The sequence below is a fragment of the Perkinsus marinus genome (genome assembly GCF_000006405.1).
Source record: "Perkinsus marinus ATCC 50983 genomic scaffold scf_1104296962554, whole genome shotgun sequence".
In the NCBI taxonomy this organism is placed as follows: Eukaryota; Perkinsozoa; order Perkinsida; family Perkinsidae; genus Perkinsus; species Perkinsus marinus.
Genome location: NW_003205389.1, coordinates 58,425 through 80,436, shown reverse-complemented (window position 1 = coordinate 80,436; position 22,012 = coordinate 58,425). Strand labels below are relative to the sequence as shown.

General features: G+C 48.7%; 5 protein-coding genes and 1 non-coding gene across 6 annotated transcripts; 3 read left to right on the top strand and 3 right to left on the bottom strand.

Annotated features, from left to right (window-relative positions):
• Window positions 1–3,182: 3,182 nt before the first annotated feature.
• Pmar_PMAR026256 (conserved hypothetical protein) lies at window positions 3,183–3,925 on the bottom strand (the record flags this gene model as incomplete). Its single annotated transcript, XM_002771718.1, has 4 exons — window positions 3,183–3,209; window positions 3,265–3,417; window positions 3,506–3,734; window positions 3,858–3,925. 4 exons carry the CDS (start codon window positions 3,923–3,925, stop codon window positions 3,183–3,185), a joined length of 477 nt encoding a protein of 158 aa, XP_002771764.1.
• A 2,861-nt stretch (window positions 3,926–6,786) lies between these two features.
• Window positions 6,787–8,988, top strand: Pmar_PMAR026255 (H/ACA ribonucleoprotein complex subunit, putative; the record flags this gene model as incomplete). The annotated part of the gene is made up of 14 exons (XM_002771717.1): window positions 6,787–7,034; window positions 7,228–7,366; window positions 7,412–7,485; window positions 7,532–7,641; window positions 7,692–7,793; window positions 7,842–7,983; window positions 8,031–8,089; window positions 8,141–8,229; window positions 8,279–8,402; window positions 8,455–8,581; window positions 8,629–8,654; window positions 8,701–8,760; window positions 8,808–8,875; window positions 8,920–8,988. Exons 1-14 carry the CDS (start codon window positions 6,820–6,822, stop codon window positions 8,986–8,988), a joined length of 1,404 nt encoding a protein of 467 aa, XP_002771763.1. The 5' UTR covers window positions 6,787–6,819.
• Window positions 8,989–10,231: 1,243 nt separating this feature from the next.
• Window positions 10,232–13,951, bottom strand: Pmar_PMAR026254 (hypothetical protein; the record flags this gene model as incomplete). The annotated part of the gene is made up of 15 exons (XM_002771716.1): window positions 10,232–10,408; window positions 10,457–10,549; window positions 10,728–10,927; window positions 11,386–11,404; window positions 11,450–11,542; window positions 12,278–12,358; window positions 12,401–12,570; window positions 12,619–12,733; window positions 12,783–12,846; window positions 12,889–13,015; window positions 13,061–13,172; window positions 13,318–13,419; window positions 13,471–13,519; window positions 13,755–13,861; window positions 13,907–13,951. The coding sequence occupies 15 exons, from the start codon at window positions 13,949–13,951 to the stop codon at window positions 10,232–10,234; spliced, it is 1,554 nt and encodes a 517-aa protein (XP_002771762.1).
• A 3,666-nt stretch (window positions 13,952–17,617) lies between these two features.
• On the bottom strand, window positions 17,618–17,699 carry Pmar_PMAR026253. The gene has a single exon. It is a non-coding gene; the product is annotated as a tRNA-Ser (tRNA).
• A 245-nt stretch (window positions 17,700–17,944) lies between these two features.
• Window positions 17,945–18,130, top strand: Pmar_PMAR026252 (hypothetical protein; the record flags this gene model as incomplete). The annotated part of the gene is made up of 1 exon (XM_002771715.1): window positions 17,945–18,130. One exon carries the CDS (start codon window positions 17,945–17,947, stop codon window positions 18,128–18,130), a length of 186 nt encoding a protein of 61 aa, XP_002771761.1.
• Window positions 18,131–18,496: 366 nt separating this feature from the next.
• Pmar_PMAR026251 (conserved hypothetical protein) lies at window positions 18,497–21,765 on the top strand (the record flags this gene model as incomplete). Its single annotated transcript, XM_002771714.1, has 14 exons — window positions 18,497–18,537; window positions 18,585–18,686; window positions 18,783–18,900; window positions 18,954–19,061; window positions 19,122–19,246; window positions 19,333–19,427; window positions 19,452–19,514; window positions 19,560–19,678; window positions 19,732–19,844; window positions 20,448–20,576; window positions 20,624–20,795; window positions 21,248–21,417; window positions 21,459–21,608; window positions 21,654–21,765. The coding sequence occupies 14 exons, from the start codon at window positions 18,497–18,499 to the stop codon at window positions 21,763–21,765; spliced, it is 1,617 nt and encodes a 538-aa protein (XP_002771760.1).
• Window positions 21,766–22,012: the final 247 nt, after the last annotated feature.

The window sequence follows — 22,012 nt, the reverse complement described above, 5'->3', positions numbered from 1 at the left end:
TAGCCCAACAATGCTGCCGGTAGGTAAGTTGACTTAACCTACTTGAGCCTGCTACTGAAGCCTTCAGTCTGAAGGTCCTTCCACACTCCAATGCTCTATTGCTCATAGAACCTGGCTGTATACTTGTATTGTATCAGAATCGCCATGGACTAGATATTCGAGACACCGAAGTTCAGCAGCTATTGACATTGACTCTAAATTCATCCCACGCTTCACTGCTCTATAGCTCACAGGGTCTAGGTGTATACTTGTATTGTATCAGAATCGCCCAGTTCTCATGAAATGATGCCCGGTTGTTCTCTGTTGAGGCCTAGTTGTTCATGACCCTCTAGTATCACCTCCTCCGTTAGTAACGGACCGTTACCTTTACCGCGGGGACTCAACAATAACGTCTATGTAAGTCGCATTTTCTCGTAATATCTCGACTATCAATCATCACCGATAGGCGGTGCCTTGTATTTTCATACTCATACCTTTAAATCATCTTCCTTAAATTTTCAGACTAGAAATTGTAGCATATAATTCAACTATTTTCATTTCTTTCTCGTTTCTTTCTGAAAATTTTTGAAAGAGATAATGAAATAGAAATAAATGAATTCTTTTTGAAAAAGAGAGAACTCTTCCAATTTGAAAGGGCCCTTCTCCATCCCGCTGAGACCGCGTTATCCAGTGGATAATATCCACCACCATCACCAATGACGCCCTCAGAAGATACCTCCGCCGAATGCGAGTACCGTTGCCTGCTCGCATTTGGGTCCATTCACGTCACATAGTATGTGATGATGACGGGAATGGACAAGCCTATGGCTTGTCAAAAGTATCACTCCTGACAAGCCCAGGCCCTGGGCCCCAGGGCTTGGAGCCCTCCCGTTCTGATGAGCACCCCAAGCAGGGCTGGAGCTTCTAAGGCAACTAGTAATGCGCCGCCATGCAAGCACCATCTCCGGCCGATACAGCGTCCTGACTACCGACGTCTCCGGCGCGGTTCGTGGCACTATGTCGACCGCTAAGCGCTCGCTAAGTATGCTGAGGATTAATATTTAATCTCCGCTTTAACTGAATTTCCAGTCTTACAGGGACTTTTACAGGGTCGACAGTCACCCAATCGGGTGAGCCGATTGAGCATTCTGCCACAGATTGCTCCAGTACTGGGACTCGATCAAAGAACACTACACGTTCAACGTGTCACGTTGTTCTAGGCGACGGTGCACCATCTATCATTGCCGCCATGAAAGAAGTATTCCCGGGAGTACTACGAGCAACATGCTGGTTCCACGCCAAGCAGCGGATATAGTCCATGCTGGAGGATCTGAAGACAACACTTGAGCTTCTCCATGCTATACAGTATAGCCTATACTCACGGACACCTACAAACTCCAAATCTGCTTCACCTCAGCCATGTCCCAGCTCGGTGGTCTGCTGTACCAAGAGAAATACACCCATCACAATCCTGACGCCGTTACATACCTATAGAACCACTGGTTCACGGGTGATAATTTTAGTTGATGGCAGGTTCATTCTGCCAGGGCGTCTCTGTGAGATACCCTTCCACCAACAATGGTGTTGAACCGGCCATTGGTAAAGCCGGAGGTTCGGACTGAACCGTTCAGTACTGAGAGGAAAAATCGATGTGATCGACTTTGGACAAGTGTTGGCCAGTGGCCAATGGCCACTGAGTTGATTCCTACTCCCAATCGCGACGCAGACCCACACTACGCACAAAATTACCGAAGGTTTGAACAAGATGTGGATATCCGTGTGGGTAAGTTAGAAAGTGAGCACGTTTGAATTTAGGAGCTGCAGGATATAGGTTAATTTTTTGTTGGAAAAATTATTCAGTATATTATTGGAAAGTTATTAGTGTGAAAGATTACTTTACTCTTGCAAAGGATGCAATAGCAGTACTTAAAGTGCTGGCAAATAGTACGCCTGATTGGAGTGTGCACCCATTAACCCGTCCAGCTGAGACGTTAGTCATTGAAACGCTCATCCTCAATGGGCATAGCAGCTAACACTTCAAGTTCCACAAGCCTGCTCAAGTAAGCCTCATCACAATTAAGCATTAGCAGACGAGTTCAACCACCACCGCGAGAGTTGCCCCGTAACAATGGTGCCCTGGTCTATAGGAATTTCTACGGATTCCAATACGTTCCTACGGTAGGAACGTATTGGGAAGTTGTGCCTACTCTCGAATTTCGCTCCAGGCCTAGAGTCCAGGGATACACAGGATAAGTTCTTGCGAATGTGTACTGCTTCAGGGGGCGCTCCTCCCCACCCGCGCTCGGGTGACCCTCAAGAAAGAATTTGATAGCTCCATTTGATCTTGTTCCCGTGATACCGTATCAAGGTCTTACGTATGATACGTACGACCTTGAGATTGTCACAAACTGTCCTATTCTTGTTAACCGATGGCCGCGGCCATTTCCACTGCTTTCTTTTCATCATCATAGTATGACGAGCTGCTAAATTCGCCCATTTATCGATGGTTTGAAATTCATATCATAGACGAATGAGCTTCTCTAGAATTTAGCAGCTAGAAAGGAGTCGATGGTTACACCGAGTTGAAAAATGGAGCACCGATAGGGAGCTGGTACTTTAGATTCTAAAGTTTAGAAAACCGACTACGTCCAAGTTCAACGGCGCTCATCGGTTGAAGAAAGTTGCGCAAGACGAGTTTATGCTGATAACTTGCATAACGTATAGCACGTTACGTACTCCTGTATACGTTCACCCTGAGGATATACCGACTGACTTCATCGGCCTCAGTGTAATTGGCGTTGCATTCTCCCTCGCCATGGGGATGCACGGACCTAGGCCGTCTCAAGTCACATGTATATCTATGCAACACGACAACTTATTGGCCGATGGATTCAATACATCGTCTAGTTGTGATGGCTCGGGAGGCAATTAGGACGGATCCATTGGAACCATTGGTCCACCAGAGAACTGTGACGAACATGAACAGCGAGAACAAGCAACACTGAGGTTGCTGGATATGTTGAGGCCAGTCGTTCTCGGTTTGGGCCACCTTTCATCTGATGTTATTCGAGAAGCCATGTAAAGCAGTCCCTGCTCTACAGGTCCTATAGCTATAACACAGACCAACATACGGCAGAGTATCATATTCATGACATCATCGTGATCATGTATACTCGGCGCGCAGCATGAATGAACAGCAACACTCATCCCGACACGGCTATATCCTCAACCTGAGTTAAAGGCCGAGGGGGGCTCCAATTAACGTGGTAGTGAGTGGTATCTCACTCGTAAGCTAAACGCCTTCCTGGCTAGCTCCACGAAAGTAGACAAGTCGACCTTCAGCGGAATCTCCAAGCTTGTGGACTTATCCCCAGGAACGCCATCAATCAACTCTTCTTGCCTGGCCGAACACGCCAGAGCCTTCAAGGCTGATCGACACTGACCGAGATGAGGGATGTCCCGATGAAGTCTCTTGATAGAAGGATCCAACCCGTACTCGGCTGCGGTGTACGCAACGGTCCCCCACCTGCTCTCGAGTGATGATGCCCTGCTTGAGTAGATCAGCCATGTGAAAGACCGACTCGATCTCCTTCATATCGAACAGGCCACCAGCTTCTGCTCCCTCTGTACCGCGGCGTTCCAATTGCTGAGCCATGAAGGACATGACTCCTTCCCTTCCTCCCTCTGGCTTATGGAAGGCCACTGAGGCCAAGAGATCGTGAAGAAGCTCTGATATGCGATGTCGAGCCATGTACCTGCAATGAGAGAACAATTCACAACGTCTCAACGGTGGAGCCTTGGGGCTCGGATTTTTAATGGAAGGCGATGAATACATAATACCAAAAGCTCAGGACGACATAGAAGCATAATGAACCTACTCGCGACACTGAATATACTCAGGGTTCTTTTCCAACTCCACCTTGGGAAGCCAGAGGTCTTTTGACATAGTATAAGGGCAGGAGACGCTAGTCTAGCTAAAGGAATAGCCCGAGAACTCCGCACATGATCACACATAACTAGACTAGGACTTCACACATCATGGAAGTCTCAATCATAGTCAACCTGGTACAACAATAGCAAAGGCAATAGTGAATTTGCGATGGTGGCGAGGGGCTACTCTGCCACACTTCCCCACCGTCTGTGGGCTCTCTACCCCTCTCCTCATCGTCGTAGGCTGTTTAACGGAAGAACAAGGTTGAAGCTGTCATGCAAAATGAGCTGGGCGAGCGCGCAATTTCTTGGCGCAACATCCATTTCCAATACAAGTATCGAGGGGAAGAGGATGTTTGAACTCGAGCATATGCATTTGCCATGAAGTGTAAAGTTGAGCCCTCAGCTTTGAGTCTCTGCCGAGGATTGAGAAATCGTACCGAAATCCGTTGCCAACAACTTTAGAGTGCACAGATTATCATCATTGCGAGAAGATACATTTTTACACGAGAAGAACTCTGATAACTGGGGATTGAATAACCTTTATAGACCATTCTCATCCTTATCAATGGTCCTCTAGTCATCTTCGGATGGGAATATGCGACAGGATAGTTTGAAACTGCCAGTAAATTTTCAAAATCGTCTGTCAGACTGCACTAAAATTACCATGACCATTGGTCACTGCCAATTTAGTGCTGGTCACTGACCTCAACCGAAACCCGGTTTAATCTCGGGAAGTTGAAACAAACCATACAACTTCTACCAAACCTTGGAGGTGAATTATATCATTGTGCTATCACAATGGTTCCTGCTCTTTCTGTATTCCCCACACTTATCTCGTGTTTGTCAATAAGTACGGATTACAATGAACTTATGCTGCCAACTCGCGCAGTTGGACTTATGTCCGCGACTGGAAGTCTTTCACAACCTGAACAGGGGATACCCCATACCCAAGGTGGAGTGCAGTCACGCGATACTCCACAGATCTTAGCCAAGGATGACCGTGTGGGAACCGATCGAGAACATCGCAATGGAAAAGAGGCGCGTGCTGGCAACGATGGTATGCTCATCGTTATGAACAGCCCATGTCAAGCACACGAAGAATATCTGCAAGCTCCCCTTGTTAGGTATGGACAGAACGCCATCGTCCTCGGCAGCCGGGGACCCATCAGCGTCACCAGTTGCCAAGCCACAGTTGGCCAGGTCGACAATTGCTGGGGCGGGTAGGCGTCTCTCTCGACCGTCACTACACTCAGTCTGAGACTGACGGTCTCTCAGAAAAGGCGTTGAGGGCAGCTCTGATGAAGCTGAAGGATATGCAGGAAAGGGTCAGTGCCTCACAGGCCGAGATAGATGAACTCAAACTCGAGATGGAGAAAGTGGGTGCAATCCGAGATCAATATAGCCTTGCAGATCGACCCTCTTCCAGGAGCGGGCCGAACACGAAGATGAAGTAAGACATCTTAGAGATGAGCTCCGAGATGCCAGAGGAGCAGGGCAGGAAGCGAAACCAGAGGTGGCTTCTCCCCGAGTTGCCACGATGGCAGTCATCTGAGGTTTTGTAGCTCGAGAACATGGCGGCAACGCAAAGCCCATCTGCAGAGCTGGTGGTTGCCAGACGAGAAGTGGAGAAGTTACGTGGGCAGGTTGGACAGTGGGAGCAATGGTGAAGCTTCGGCCGTATACAACGAACAATGAAGACCTTGAGTGGCGTAGGTACCATGATAATTACGAGCCATCCTTGGAAGAAATGCAAGCGAAAGTCGATCGCCTGAAAGCCACGTGGGAGGAGTCTTTCCAAACTTTACAGGGAAGCTCCTTCATCGGCCTTGAAGAACTTGCAGACCAGTCGCGAAGGTATGGGAGGCAGCATTTCGCTGTTCTCCTTCTCTGCCCGTTGTCCGAGCTAATTGTTCCATGCTCTTACTTAGATCTCGGGAGTTCATATTCGGCAAGACCAGTCTGAAGTCTTCCACGATGGACATGGTAGGCACGAGCGTGGTGAATAAGTTCAAGGAGCAGCTCGTGTTGAGGTGAGTGATGCACGACGTCTACCATGGAACCAGCACGGGAGTCGGGCACGCGAGTGTATTCGATTCAGGCATGGCAGTTTGAGCAACGCTTGGCGGTACAGTTTGGATGTGGAGGGAGAGGGGAAGATACCTTTTACGAAGTTCTGTCGGGTCGCTAGAGAGGTAAGTATGCTCGGAGTGAATCGAACCCATATCCTATGGTTTGAGAGACCACCCTTCCGACCTTCAGTCTATACAGCTCTATGTTTTTTCAAAATCACTGATCAAACGTCAGTCAGCTCGTAGTCCAAATGCTAATAGTTGCCGACTCCTCTGTCCTCTCTTCAGTTGAGCTTCACTCGCAGTGTTAAGCAGTTGTGGCGGCAGCTGGACGTCCATCAGACGGGCTTCATTACTCTCTCTTCACTCGATGAGGCAGCTAGTCCGGAATGAGTTGCTTGATGGCCTCTTGACAACTGATGGTGAGATGCTCCTCAAGGAGGCGTATATTGGCGCCTCATTATGCTTGGAGTATAGAGGAGACTACTCCGTCGTAGTCGGTGGTCCATGCCTCAGTTGGGTCGTAAGTGGCTGACATGTCAAAATATTTACCAACAATAATTGCTGTTCACAGTTTTTGCCTGTCGTGTTATTCAGTCGACACGTGCCGGGATCGAACCGGGGATCTCTCGCAGTGGCAAAGTTGATAGCGCAAATCATGAATTTCAGAACAAAAATCGCTTCGCTCCGCTCAAAATTTGCGTTCCCTTCGGCCTTCTATAGTCACAGCAGCAAGCCAGCGTGTGTGTGTTGCTAAAACATTGGATAATTCTGGTCGGCCTCACTACGACTCCTCCTCATTCTTAGTATATCTGCTGCTGCTGTTGTTGTCGGTAGTATGGCTAAGACTAAGAAGGAAGCTCCTACTGCTGCTGTCGCCGCCTCTTCTACTGCGGAGGCCCAGAAATCTACGGATTGCATGATAAAGCCTTCCAGCGTGAGCCCTCCGATCAACACCTCGGAGTGGCCCCTTCTGCTGAAGAACTACGACAGGCTAAACGTGCGCACCGGACACTACACTCCTCTGCCCTTCGGCTGCTCCCCACTCAATCGGTAGGGTGGGAAGTCGGACTAGTCGTTGGTGACACGCCAGACTCTACCGAGTACTTCGCTATTGGGCTCCTCATTACTGTCAATGGGGAGCAATAGGCTCTAGGTGTGCTCCTCAAAGCGTATGATGCAAATTTACACGCTGTGATTCGTATGGGGATGTCCATAGCTATTCACGTGTTATCTTTCGGTGTAGTCCTCTCGACCAGCATTTGCTATACGGCGTATGCAACCTTGATAAGCCGGTCAACCCTTCCTCCCATGAGGTCGTTGCTTGGATTAAGCGCATCCTCAAGTGTGAGAAGACTGGTCATTCTGGCACTCTCGATCCTAAGGTAATTCCCCTCTATGTTGTATCCGTCACTACTGCTCATTGTTAGGTCTCTGGCTGCCTCCTCGTATGCCTCAACCGTGCCACCCGTCTCGTGAAAGCCCAACAAGGCGCGGGAAAAGAGTAATATACATCTGAGATTCCCTAGGAACCAATATTGTGCGTCAAGGTACGTCTGTGTGGTCCGCTTCCACGCTGACCCTGGTGGAGAGGCTGCTATCACTCGAGCCTTGGATCAGCTCACTGGTGCCCTTTTCCAGAGGCCCCCAGTCATTGCTGGTAGGACCTCGAGCGCACCATACGTGTATCATATCACCCTCATGCCTTAGCTGTGAAGCGTCAGCTCCGTATCCGTACCATCTACTGGTCCAAGCTGCTCGACTATGACGAGGAGAAGCACATGGCCGTCTTCCACGTCTCCTGTGAGGCCGGTGAGTCTTTTCAGTCGCCGAATATGCACTGTTAGTATACGTAACCAGGTACCTATATCCGAACCCTCTGTGTCCATATGGGCCTCCTCCTCGGTGTGGGTGCCCACATGCAGGAGCTGAGACGTGTGAGGTCTGGAAATCTCGGGGAGCAAGATCAGCTCGTCACCATGCATGACTTGCTCGATGCTCAGTAGCCACTCTTCCTTTTGGGACTTCCTATCATACCGATTGCATTAGGTATGTCTACGAGAGCACTAGATCCGAGGAGTACCTCAGACGTACTATCATGCCCCTTGGTGAGCAGCAGCCCCTATCCTTTTGCGGAGTCCATTGATGAGCCCTTTCAGAGCGCATCCTCGTCTCCTATCCCCGTATCGTCCTCAAGGACTCTGCTGTCAACGCTGTCTGCTATGGTGCTAAGTTGATGGTTGTTGGTGTAAGCATATGCTCGGATCGGGTAGATCCTTCTTGACGTCTTTCCTCAGGTCCTCCGATTCGAGAATGGTATCGAGGTCGGCAAGGACGTAGTGTTGATGACCACGAAGGGAGAGGCGGTCGCCTTGGGCATCGCTCAGATGACCACGGCTGTCATCGCTAGTGTTGACCATGGTAAGCACGATCGGCCCCATTGGTATGTCGAGGATGATTCTGTCTCGGTTAGGTTGTGTGGCAACTATCAAGCGTGTCATTATGGAGCGCGACACTTATGATTCCCGTTGGGGTTATGGCCCGAGGGCCTCTGAGAAGAAGAAGCTCATCCTCAACGGCAAGTTGGATGAGAAGGGAAGGTGAGTGAAGACTCTGTGATGTTGTTTGAGGACTTGACATGTCATAGACCCAACGAAAACACTCTGAGTCCTGGTGAAGCATGAGGGTATGATTCTAAGCTTACCGGTGCCCTGCTGAGGACAAGAAGGAGTCTCCCAAGGAGGAGTCTCTGAGGAAGAGGAGGAGCCGGTGAAGAAAGGTGAGATAGCTTAGAGGTCGAATCGTCATTACTGCTCTTGGCCTTAGAAAAGAAGAAGCATCACAAGAAGCGTGCTGTAGAGGAAGTTGAGGAGGCCGAGGAGGCTGATGAGGAAGTGAGATAAACCCACCGGCTGAGAGTTTCAGTGTTCTGCTTCAGGCCGTCGAAAAGAAGAAGAAAAAGAAGAAGTCCAAGCATCATCATCACGACGACGAGGATGAGGCATAACTCTTCCCTTTTTCATCCGACTTGACTGTCGTAACGTAAACTTCATCATCGTCGACTACTAATAAGAGCTTGCCCCCTTCACGTCATCACCGCGCCTTCTACAACATTTCCTACCACTACTACCCCAGCAGGATTATCATCATCATTATGAGTAATCGTTTCAGCAGCAGTCCTACCACTACCTCAAGTTGACGACGCATTGGCATTGTTATATAGATTTACCAATATCGCTGGTTGTTGGGGAAGGCAAGTGCCTGCTGTTACAAAGTTTCTCTGATGATGGGCAAAACGCGCTGTCTTTGAGTTAGTCAGGGTGGTTAGAATCAATGACGACTGTCGACACTTCTACTAGTGATTCAGTAGTACTGAACGGTTAGTACCATTTAGCTTGAAGTGCGAAGCCTCCTAATTACAATTACGTTATTAGGAAGATGCCGAGGAATTGAGTGTATGAATGTGCGATTGGTCATTTGAGTACTTCATCGATGATTTCCAGACACTCAATATATAACGTAATAGACGATACTCATAAGAAACAGATATCTGGAAACATGCGCAGTAAATTGAGTTCAACTTTTCTTGGCCCTTCTTCCGACTTGCATAGAATCTGGTCCCCGCAAACCTCTCGCATAGCAACATCAGCGTAGCTACCGCTATTGAGTGTAAATGAGGCACGAAGGGCACCTCCATCGACAGGATCAATGTACACACTACGGGCGTGGGAAACCAATGGTCTGAACTTCTCCCTTGGAATAATTTCAGTCAAGTCACCAGCTTCGTGGATGGTCGCTATTATCGCTGAAGGGAAATTCCCGATGCTTGTTGGTAGCAGCGACTTGTCGAGGAGATTCAGAGGGATAACAACTTGTGATAGGGTATATCTCCTGGCGTCCTCGTCGTTCTGCACGATGAAGGGTGTGTCAGCATCAGGAGGCATGATGAGATCACCAGGGAGAACAGATCGGGAAAGGGTGACACGGCGAGAGGCGACACCATTCCATATCCACCGCAGACCTGATGATATGTAACGTCTGAAAGAGAGAAGGCGATCATCTCCGAACTGCCTGCAGCATCGGTGGGGGTTTACTCTGAGGCTTCGCATGCTAAGAATGCTTCCCTCCAGGTTGCCCCGGCAGAGAGGCTCTGGAGAACCTGGGATGCCGCGTGGAACCTCTCGGGCAGTAGGGTGGCACAGACGACGTAATCTCCTCGAGAAAAACTGAAGTATACTCAGGATTAACATTCAGCAGCGCGGTTTCCCCCAATACGCATCAAAAGCCCTCGAGGCATCGTCGATGTTGCCGTAACCACGAGCGAAGAGAAAGCCAATTGCTTGACGGAAGTTGCCAGTGAGAGCGGCCAAACCAATAAGATGGTCACGACAACGAGGGTAGTCGAGAGCATGCAAGTCGAAGTAGTTCTGAGACGGGAAGTCCACGAGAGATTATCCACACACGGTGACGCTTACAACGAAGGGGAACTCCTTGTAGCTCGTTTGCTTAACTCCACTGTATCCTCGAATCGGAGGTTTTTGGGGTTCTGGCGGTGGTACGAATACGCCCTAATGATCAACATCAGATTACAGTCAATGCATCGCCATGGTTGGATAGGGGAACATGTCCATCATTACAAGGCGCATTTATATTTTTTTGCTCCGAGTTTTATATGCGACTCGCAAAGCAAACTCATAGCAAAAAAACTGCTATTAGTTTACCCTTTGTGAATGTCCGAATGCTCACGTTCTCAAAGGCTTTGGATATATCATATACCCCCGCCTGAGGAGTCGTTTGGAACTCGTCTGAAAGCTGCGGGTCGTGCCACACCGCGGGGCGTAATGTTAGCTCGTAACGGTAGCCGTTGGAGAGCGAGGCATCTATTGGAAAACTCTGTACAGCGACGTCGCCGATGTCGAAAGTGCCACCCCGGTTCGTGGAAGATCCTGAGGGGATAAATATGATCACTTTGCAGGAGGAGCTCTGAGTACGGTACTAGTAATGGCAGCCCTAGTAGAAGACCATCGCGGAAGGACGTGCTGAATCCATTCCTCCAACGGTAAAGATACAACTTGAGTACACAAGGATGAACGGTGTGGGTTGTGAATCAGACCCCACTGAAGGGAGTCTGATCTAACATAGAAACAGCACTAGCCGGACCTCTACGTGGTGAAGTTTATATCTCACGAATGCCCAGCTAAAGTCGCGAGGACTCCTTGTAAATCCATGCCAGCCCGCGAGACAGTGAAATGGACGTACTGCTGCACCCCAGTGGAGCCAGAAGACTAGAAGGCTACGTGAATACACAGGAATAGAGTGATAGCTGATACCAATCGAGGGAAGAGTTGTCGAGGGTCTACTGCATTTGGAAGTGACAAAGAGTCTCGGAGCTTAACTGGCCTACCACGGATCACATCGCGGATCTGGAATGAACCCTTCGTGCAGACTAGAACACAAAGAGAGCTTACCGCATAATCCGGGCCACTGCAGAGTAGAAGGCGGGGGAGCAACTCTTCCGAGATGAGACCACGCACTGCAGCTTCTCTGGACCACAACTGTACCTATCGTGTCACGACTACTATGAGAGCTCATCTACATCAGCACCATGGGAAGCAAAGGACGCCTTCTAAGCAGCGGCCCTGCTATGTTGAATCGTCTGTAGAGGGAGTGCTGCGAGGCCATTGGGCTAAAGGAGGAATCTGCCACTGCTAACCCTCAACGATTTCAGAAAGTGTAGTATGATTTCTAATACGGGAGAAGGGAAGGCTGTGACCATCATGGGAGCTTGCATGATGAATGTTGTCGCACCTATAAAATCATCACATCAGCGTGTTCCGATAGGAAATGTTGTCCCCGCAATCCTAGCAACAGCTACTAGCATGGAAGGTGTCGCTAAAATAGCCAGTAACCATGCAGTACTTTGAAATGATGCACATGGTGCTCCTGGCGGGGTAAGGCCATGCCTTCATATTATGCACTCATCATTCAGCAGAAATATTTCGAGAAATTAGGATCGGAAAGGATGATAAGAATAACATATCGCATCATAGTGATCAAAAGGCTCCACCGCTGGGCCGTGCAATGACTTCTGCTGATCGATGATGATGGTACCGACTACCTCAATATTGCAGTAGTCCCTTCAGCCGGCTTTACTCACAGTACTCCGTAAAACGCAACGATCAAGTAGACTAGACACGACCTTTGATGAGCACCAGGCATGGTCACTATTGATTCCCCAGTTCATCAGAGTCATCGTTCCACCAGGACGGCAGGGGGTCCGAATCCGTCAGATCTACTTGCGATGGGAAGCTTCCACTAGGCTCATGGACAAGGTTATCATAAATCGATCGATCATGGCGATCGCGGCCTTCCATAATCTGAGGAATCGTCAAATCAACTTGATGATTCTCGGCCCTCACCTTCTGGTGCAGGACTTGCACAATCCTCTCTTGTCCCAGCAACAGCTCCAACGCCCGCTCCCGGTCCACTACAGCGACATTGGGAACAAGAACACAAGGCGTTGCCTTACAGTCATGGACAGTATCAATGTTGTCGGTCATGGATGTAGCATCCCCAAGTCCCAGAGAACCTATCATATAAGGATAACAGAATGTTAGCCTCTGAACGAAAGCCTCACCTTCTTCTGAGTACCCAGGGAAGAGCCTCTGGTCACCAGTAGCCCTCTGACACTGTTGCTTCTGATAGAGGGATATCTCGTTCTTAACGTCATCAATGCACTGCTGGAGGAACACCTAGCAGTAGCAGTACTATAGGCATCACTAGTATCAGCATGCCTCCCACTTCAATCTCCGATCGCTGTCGCAGCTGCTGGTCTATGGCTTCCCGTAGATACTTCAGCGACAGCCTATGATCGATTATCAAATTGTGAGATGAGCAAATCGATTACTTATCACTGTTGATTCGATCTCTCAACGCGTCGATGGTCTTACGATATCTCAACTCCCTCTCATACGCTGAATTGGTCATCCTTGAGCGAGCAGTAGAGCCACCGCCGATATCAGCGTTGGCCCGGTCTGGGAACACCTTCTAGGCATCTCTCGATATTAATACTAATCTACCTCCTGACCCTCCACTGTTCTCGAGGAGCACATCGTTACTGCCACCACTGGTACCAGAGCTCGGTAATCCTGATGACACCTTAGGGGCGCCTGGTAGAGTAACGATAGTTCCCTGTACACGAGCATCACTCTACCAGCCTTGGTCCCAGAGGATTCCCCTTGCTGTTCTATCATGTCCTTTAACCGTGCAGACTCCCGCTTAGTGGCAACCTGAGGCTAGTCCTTGACAGGTCGTCATTCTTGCGTGAAGGAGCGACCAGTTCCTCGAGTAAGCGCCAACGATCATCTTCTTGTGCCTCTAGAGCCTCCGCTAGCCCTTTTCTCTCCCCTTCAAGCTGTTCATTCCTCCGCTCGAACGACTACCGAGAGAAGGAGTCGACTCTGCACACGCGGCGACGGCGTGAACTTACCTGCGCAAGTTCACGACTGGCCCGGAGGTCCATCAACATCTCGTCATGTCTGACCACGACAGACAAGTGTCGGAACAATATACGTGTGGTTTCCTCAGCTGACCTCAGGAGTTTCCAAGGCTACATTATGAAAATTCACACACAGTGTAGGATATTACAAAAACCAACAACGTTCTCAAAATTCATCAGAATTTCTGCTATTGTTACCAACACACGTAGTTCACCATTTGCATATTCACCCATACTGCGAAAAGCATAGGAAGAGACCAAGATGGTCTTCCTACCGAGCTTGCAATTCCGTCGAGTAGTCACCCTTCAGTTCCCTCTGGTGTTCGAGCTCTCGAGCTACATCTTGCATTCGAGCTCGGAAGGCCCGCATGAGATCTTTTTCCTGGATACCACACTCCCCTGAACTCTGTTTAGAATCTACCCTTACTTGGTCTTGTAGCACCTTAGTTGTATTGGTTTCGATACACTCCATACACGCCACCAGTGTATCATGCATACCCCTGGACCATCATCACCCCACACAGCATTCGTGACATCTCTGACAATCACCTCAACTCTTTTATTCGCCGTCGATATTCCTCATCAGTCATCGAAGTCTTTTTCTGGTCACTTTTCTGATACAAGGTTAGTTGGATCCCTATGGCCGTCACTGACCTCATCTTCTGGCGCATCGTTCGCCGCGTCCCTATTAGCACTTTCTCTTCTGGCGAACCCGCTCAAGCGAAACCTAGATGGTAATATACTCCCATACAACAACGGAACAGGTCTCGCATAGCGACAAACGCGTCTGTCATCCCCAGACTGCACCAAGGCCGCATATGTGCAGCCAGTTCAAGACTACCCCAGAGACGTGAAGGCCTCACCGGAACTTGTCCTCTAACTTCCGAGACTTTCTTTCGAGCTTCTGTAATTTATTCATAACAGCATCTTTCCCATTACCTGACGAGGCCCAGGCGTGTCCGATTGTTCGCTCCACATATCTACTATGACGCAGTTCCCCCAAAAAATCTTCCTGTGACGTGGAGCCGCTACTAGGTGCCGCACTAAGCAACCGTATAGAAATCTGGAGCTGTCAACAACAGCCTATTCTCAATGAGTAGCAATGATAGTGCTTATATTATGACATATCGTTGAGCGCCGTGTCCTGGTGTCAATCTCCTACTGACCTAGAGCCTGCCCGATCGGTCCATGGCCGCTAGCGTGCTCCAGCACACAGACCCAGTAAGGTCTAGCTGTTACCATGTTCACTAGTTATAATCTAACGATATTTTCACATGGTTACCAAGTCGTCGTCATCATCAAAGCTGCCCTTCACTGCGAGCATCATCATGATCATCGCCATTATCTCACCCTTTATGGGCGTTCATGCCGAGACTTGTTCGGAGCTGTGTTCAAAGATAACGACATGCGCAAGTTCAAAGTATGGCTCCTACTGTAAGGCATCATCAGTGCATAGCACTACTACAGTCTGCTACGGCCTGTTCAAGGATCTTAATGCTTCAATATGCTATACCGATTCACAAGCCGATGACTGCGCAGGAAGCCCCGTCGAGTGCGAGTACGACGACTACGGCTTCGACGAGGTTACTACTGGACCGACTAGTCTCAGCTTGAATGATGAGAGAGACTGGAGACCGTCTCCTAAGAAATGGCGAATTCTACCAACGACTACTTATGATGATGATGATGATGATGATGATGATGATGATGATGATGCTGGTGCTATCGACAGCCAATCAACTGCCCTATCTAGCTCAGGGGCTAGTAGGAGGAGACTGACAGAGCTCTCAGTGGTAATGCAGAGACCAGAAGAAGAGTGGCCATCTCACAAGGAGGTTCCCAAGCCTGTGTCAACTGCTAAGCGTCATGGTCAGCCGTCGCTGAGCTGTGAATTCTCTCAATGGGCTCTGGAAAAAGTCCTGTAGTAAAGTACGTTCGTGCGTGTATAGTAACTATCCTCATTCTCGACCCTTCATGGTGTTTTCTTAAGGCAGCCAGCACTGCGCCTCCTTTGAGGATGACATAATGTCTGTTGGTGCTACTACTACTACTGCTGTTGCCTGTTTTTGGTCTTCATTGATATATCTGAACTATGCTGTGTAAGGGGCGTCGCCCCAGTTACTTGACTACGAACATGATTATCTCACCGACTTGTGTTGTTCATATCATGGAATTTTTCCACGAGCCTCCTCCTCGACCACTATAGATATGGTAATTACGAGGAGGAGGAGGAGAGACTAGCTCTTAGATTCATTCGTGTGATTCGGTCAGCGACGTACACACCATGTACAAGCTGGAAACCCGTGGTTAAAAACGGTCTGGGACTAGGTGACCCATGAGTCTACTAGATTCATTTCAAAATGATCACAAGCAAGTACGCGACATTGAATCGCGTAGATGCGGGGATTAGATGATATAACTCGTCTCCTCTCTTCCTGTATGAACCCACCTATGTCTAGCCGAGGGCTTGGAAGCTCGGTCTCGAGTACTTCCCCTTTTCGGCTACGTCGTGTGTCCTCTTGCACACTAGAGGGTGGCGCCTCTCTCGGATTCATCGGTGGAACTAAACGCTACAAAACTGGGGTAATGCATTGATCGAACGCGATAAAAAAGAGATATTCCACATGAAACTTGATCAGCAAGAACACACCTAATTATAACTAGATGAGCAGGCTTATCAGCACAGCCTTAGAGGGGACGAGTGGCGATGTTGAAGTACTGGGGGACTTTCGTCGTCGCCCCACCGACGTCAGCATTATCGAGATCAGAGCCGGCAAAGGAACTCGGGGTAATCACAGGGGTGAAGTGCCGACTGAGAGGGAACAGCCGGTATCAGTCCAAAGGGGAAGAACACTATGCACCGGGATGGTTTTTGCTGAGATCGAAGACATGCTATAGTTACCGTTCTGTTGCCAATAAAGGATGCCGAATATCCCCATCTGTTATGCCTTCCTCCTGCGGGCCGAAAATAGGCGACCATAAGACAGAATTTTCATGGGATAATCGATGGTATCTGACCACTGTTGTTGAAGGCGCCAACACACACAAATTCGATATGACTGTCCGCCTTCCCGCTGGGGTATTACATGAAGCAGGCAAGCACGAGAACAGCCATGCAGAGGTCGGCGATGACGACGCCACCTACCCACCATGGATAGGCCTTCCATTGGGCTATGACTCGTAGTAGGATCGCTATCAGAGCTAAAGCGTTGAAAGCCTGAACAGCTCGAGATCTTCATGAGATTAATAGTCCTACTATACCGAGCTTGGGAGAATATCCCGTATGCTTCTCCCTATCTGTGTCATGCTAGCTGCTGACATAATCGACATGATGGCGATGAGGCCCGACAGCACCTGATTACTCTAGAAATCCAACTTACGAATGATACCACTATCATCATCACCAATGCTTCTGATAGGCTCCCCCCGATCCAGCCGCATGCCATGCAGAGGGCCCCCGCCACGAACTCGGTAGTACCTATGGGTAGATGCTTCGTACTAGGATTCTCAACATATCTAGAGGATTGGAATTGGAGTAACAACCTACCGACACTGAGGCGCAAACTGTCTGCGTATCCAGGAAGCCTCCAGACATCAGCGACCCAGGCAAAGGCAGTTCCCATTGAGCGATAAAGGGGGTGGAATGGGATGAGCTTTCTTAGACTAGTCCACCATATGAAGGTCCCTGCATATGATGCTACTATGGTTGTACGACGACGATGTAGATGCTCACCCACTATGAAGCTTATAAGGTTACTAACCAACACTGCCGTCCACTGCCACGTTTCCTCCGGCCTGCCTGCTATTGAGGATGCAGTGCTGCCCATCTAGTTGGAAATCAATTACGATAATGACTGTACCAGGGATGTCGGATGATATTGATCATGACCTGAGGTGTAGTGCGTAGCACAGTAGGCGAAGCTTTCTCGAACGATGTTCACAGACACATACGCGCCTACGTCACCATATTTCACTCAATGACTTGGGTGGGTCAAGGGCTTCCTCCTGGATTCGTGAATCAACCTATCCTGCGACATCTATGTGATCAATTTCGCAATATCAACAGCTCTAATCAGGAAAAGCAAGCTATAATACACAATGTGTATCGATATCGGAATGTTGCGCACAGTTCAGCAAACGACACCTGGGAGATTCGAACTCCCGCGGGCAGAGCCCAACGGCTTAGCAGGCCGCCGCCTTAACCACTCGGCCAAAGTGTCATGAATCAGCTACTACGACCGTTAGGCTCGCCAGTTTGCCGAAGACACCAACGTAACATCACGTCGGTAGAGCTTATAGTGCAGTAACTAAAAGCTGAGGACCTAAGATCATAACTCACTTTTTGCATTATATTTTCGCTAATCTGGAACTATCCTCGTGTTTCCATCCGTCATCCTGGCGAGAAAGTTCAAAAAGGGATGTTCTATATTAACCCTTCAGCCGAACAGGTCTTGCAACAATCAAGATGCCCTCTCCACGGAAGAACTCTGTACAGTTGAGTGCCGCTGCCGCTGCTGCTGCTGAGGAAGAGGAAGAAAGCTCGCCGCAAGTCGATTACGGAGAAGAATGGGAGGAAATTGAACGCGAAGAAGAGCAGTCTAGGATTGGTAATAGGGCTTCGGGTATTCAACAACGTATTGGGAAAGCATAAATGGCATATTCTGACTTACTTCTCGCAGGGATCTGAGACTTTCGTAGAACTGAATTGATCTCGTGCATATCCTGGACATCGGTGTGGAGATTTGAGAGGTCTGTGATAGAACATTGGTATTTTACCCGTGGTATGAAAAACACTAGTGAAAAACATATTTCACGACTACTGCATACCGTGAATATCGCGTTTTCACAGAGTATTACGCCACTTCACGTATGACGGGTGAAACTCTATTACATCATCTATACCCCCAAGAGCGAATCATGACAACTGCCGGTTGATCTGTCAGCTGCGGGCCGACCGAAGAAGAAGTCGTCCAGTAATCGCAAGCCCCGGCTGAACTTATGGGATGACTGTGAAAACATGCCGGGGGCTAAGCCTAACGCCACACCAGTTCAACGGGAGTAGTGCCCTCACCCTGTTAACAATGAACTTTACATGAGCGTGTTAGATATTTCGAATCCCGCTGTTTGAAGGTTTGGAAGGAAACAGCTAAGGAGAGTAAAGCCCATGAACAGGAACGCTCACGGGAGATTGAGCGGGAGGAGGCTGAGTGGTACTACTACTACTACTACTACTACTACTACTACTACTACTACTAGTACTGCATCTATGGACTCCATCGGAATCCACTACGTTCTTTCTTCAGCCTTGAAGATGAAATAACAGATCTTTTCGAGATGTTCCCTCTATTGGACTCGGCTCTCATTCAAGACATCTACCTCTGCAGTGATCGAGACTGGGATACTACAGTAGACACTCTACTGGTAATAGGAGCATCGATAACTCTCTAATTGTATCACCATGCTCCTTGTTGCAGAAACTAAGCGGAGAGAGCGAGGGACTGGACGCCCGAGTGAGCAAGCCGCCACCAAGGATGGACGATGAGAACGAATTCCCTCTTCTTGTGGGGAAGGACGATTGGCAGGTAGTAATATATCGATAGAATGGGGAGGCTGCAGTACGTTGTTGGAATCGTTTCTACTAGGTTGTCCCGCGGTACATATTGGAGGAAGGGAAGGAGGATACTGTCTCGTCGTCGCGGCCCACTGAGTCTACTTCCTATCTCGCTAAAGTGATGAAAAACACCACCAAAGAAGAAAATACGACACTGTAGATTCTCTCGGTCGTTATGGTTCGGAAGGGATTGAATTTTGTACTACTAAGTTGATCACAAACATTTCACTCGATTCACACAGAGAGACTAGCCCTTGCGTTGCCCAGGGAGTTACGGTGGTTAATGAGGTGGGCCTTTGTATGGCTGAGTGGCGACCAGCGACCGAGAATTGTACAAGTGAGGAGGAGTCGTCCTCTTCAGGGGACGAGGAGATCACTTGGAATGTGAATGAGAGAGAGAAAAGGGTGGTTATTCAGAAGTCTGGTAGGAATAAATGTAGGGTGCCGGGAACGAACCTGCGACCTTCAGCTACCGCTTTGAAGGATGATGAGTTCTGGAGCTCGAATTTACACGACACGTGGGAGGAGGATCCCGATGATAGCAGCATCTCGTTCGACTCTGAGGATGAGGAGGATGCGCAATGGCAAGTAAATGACCTTGTAAAACTCTTCCGAAGCATCGCATGGGTGAATCGTATTAGGACGTGGGTGAATCTAGCATGTCGGAGGCAACCTCTGGTGTAGAGGAGGAGGGGGGTAACAATGAGGAGGAGGAGAGTGATGATAGTTTAAAACGCAGACGGAAACCGAACAAGTAGCCCATCTGGGAGGTGTAGGTGAATATTTCCATTAAACTGGGATTTCAGTACTTATGCAAAGTGCTGAAAGCCTTTGGTTACTAGTCATGCAGAGTAGGAAAATTTGCACATGGTCAACTACATTGTGTTGGTAAAAATATGAAAATTTTAAGGGAATTTTGGGAAATTCTCATTGATTTCTGTATATTTTTAACCCAAATTCGTATGTGAACTTCCATAATTATCAAGCGAACTCCTGAGCTCAGCTGAGGAAAGCGAATATATATTCCTATTCCAACACCGTGTTTGCGGGAAAGATAGCACTTCTGTGGGAGGACTGAGTATTTTGTGAGAGCGTGCACTGTCTCGTTGAAGTAGAACACAACATAAGTAGATTGGGCTCATAGTGAATGAGATAGAGCAGATGAAGAGTTAAAGTAGCCGAGAAAATGCAGTGATAATGCGAAGCTAGTGTAAGCACAGCTCCATTGTGTAATGTACTGTAGACTGTGCAAGCAGCAGCTGAATTCTCATACAAATATCGAAGGGTTCAAATAAGCCACTCGGGATCGACATTATTCTCCACCCTCTAGGCAGGGGACCCACTTGATCAATTCTAGATATGTTGATCCGGCGCTACAGCCCAAACGGAAGAAGGCTCGGAAGGCCTCAGCTGTAGAGAAAAGGGGAAGGAAAAGCAGCGAGGAGGCGACAAGTACTCCGTCCTGGGAGGAAACATCGAATAAAGAGTACGAACGTATCGCTCCGTTGATTCGGTGGGATTTGTATCGATCAGGCCGGTATCGGCTTCCAGAGGCGTCCGCGGTGTCACCACTAGAGATACTACCCGAGCCCAGACGGTGGACTCTAGTATTAGGGAAACGGATAGGATGCATAGTCAAGAGGAGCGGAGGAAGGGTAGAAAGGAAACCAAGAAGAAGAAGACCAAGGACAAGTGGCCGAGCTATGTAAGACATGTACATGATCGCTGAGTTGGTTGGAGTGTGGTATGTCGCTACTACTGTTGACGATCGCTGAATTGGTTGGAGTGTGGTATGTCGCTACTACTGTTGACGATCGCTGAATTGGTTGGAGTGTGGTATGTCGCTACTACTGTTGACGATCGCTGAATTGGTTGGAGTGTGGTATGTCGCTACTACTGTTGACGATCGCTGAATTGGTTGGAGTGTGGTATGTCGCTACTACTGTTGACGATCGCTGAATTGGTTGGAGTGTGGTATGTCGCTACTACTGTTCATTTCACTCATCCGTCATGCCATTTATCTCTTCATATTGATAATTGGCTTTGTGCCAACTACCATTGTTTACTGCACCGGCTGTGAAACAGTATTTTCCTATTGTCAATTTGCAGTCTATTACTATCCACCTCCACGGCTCCCTTCACTCTCATGTCACTCAGGATGAACTCATTGAGGAGGCCCTCCAAGTGGAAGTATGGAACACGAGACAACTCATCGACTATATCAGCTATGAAAGGGAACTCGATAAGATGGGCCATCATCAGAGTGCCGCTGTGAAGGCTAAGAAGAAGGCCAGGGAGACCACACCTCTAGTTCGTTGGACCAACAGGTGAGCACTATTCTCAATCACCATATCAAGAATCTTCGCAGTGCGTCAAAAGGGAAGGGAGAAGTGATTGAGCAGTTGTCCTTCCATAACGGTGCGGACATCTGTGCAGCATTTCCGTCTCCGTCGGCTTCCCCCGTAGAGCTGTCTCCATCACAGCGACGGAAGTATCGAGAGCCGTTCACCGGCGAGACGTAGCGTCTTCAGTTCGTCATCTAATTGTATACGATTGGTGTCAGATTCGATACGATAGAGGAGTACAAGAGGCTTCGAGAAAAAGGCCAGGCGAAAGAGCTGGTCGAGTTTGACCGAGCCTTGAGAGCCTTAGAGACCTATTGTGTTAATACTTGATGACTTTGTACTTGGAAGGAGTTGTGTTAGAGGAGTAGCTTCAACCGATGTTTTGAAGAATAACATGTCTAGAGTATCAAGTTGTTCAGTGCACGAACGAGAACAACGCAACTCAAGGACAATGACGACCTGGGCGTTGCTGTTACTGCTATCGCGTAGTCTACGAGTATTTGCTACTCCTAAAGTACCTGTAGAAGTATTTGCATCCTTCTCGTGGGAGTGATTGTGAAAGTTGCAGAATGTCTCG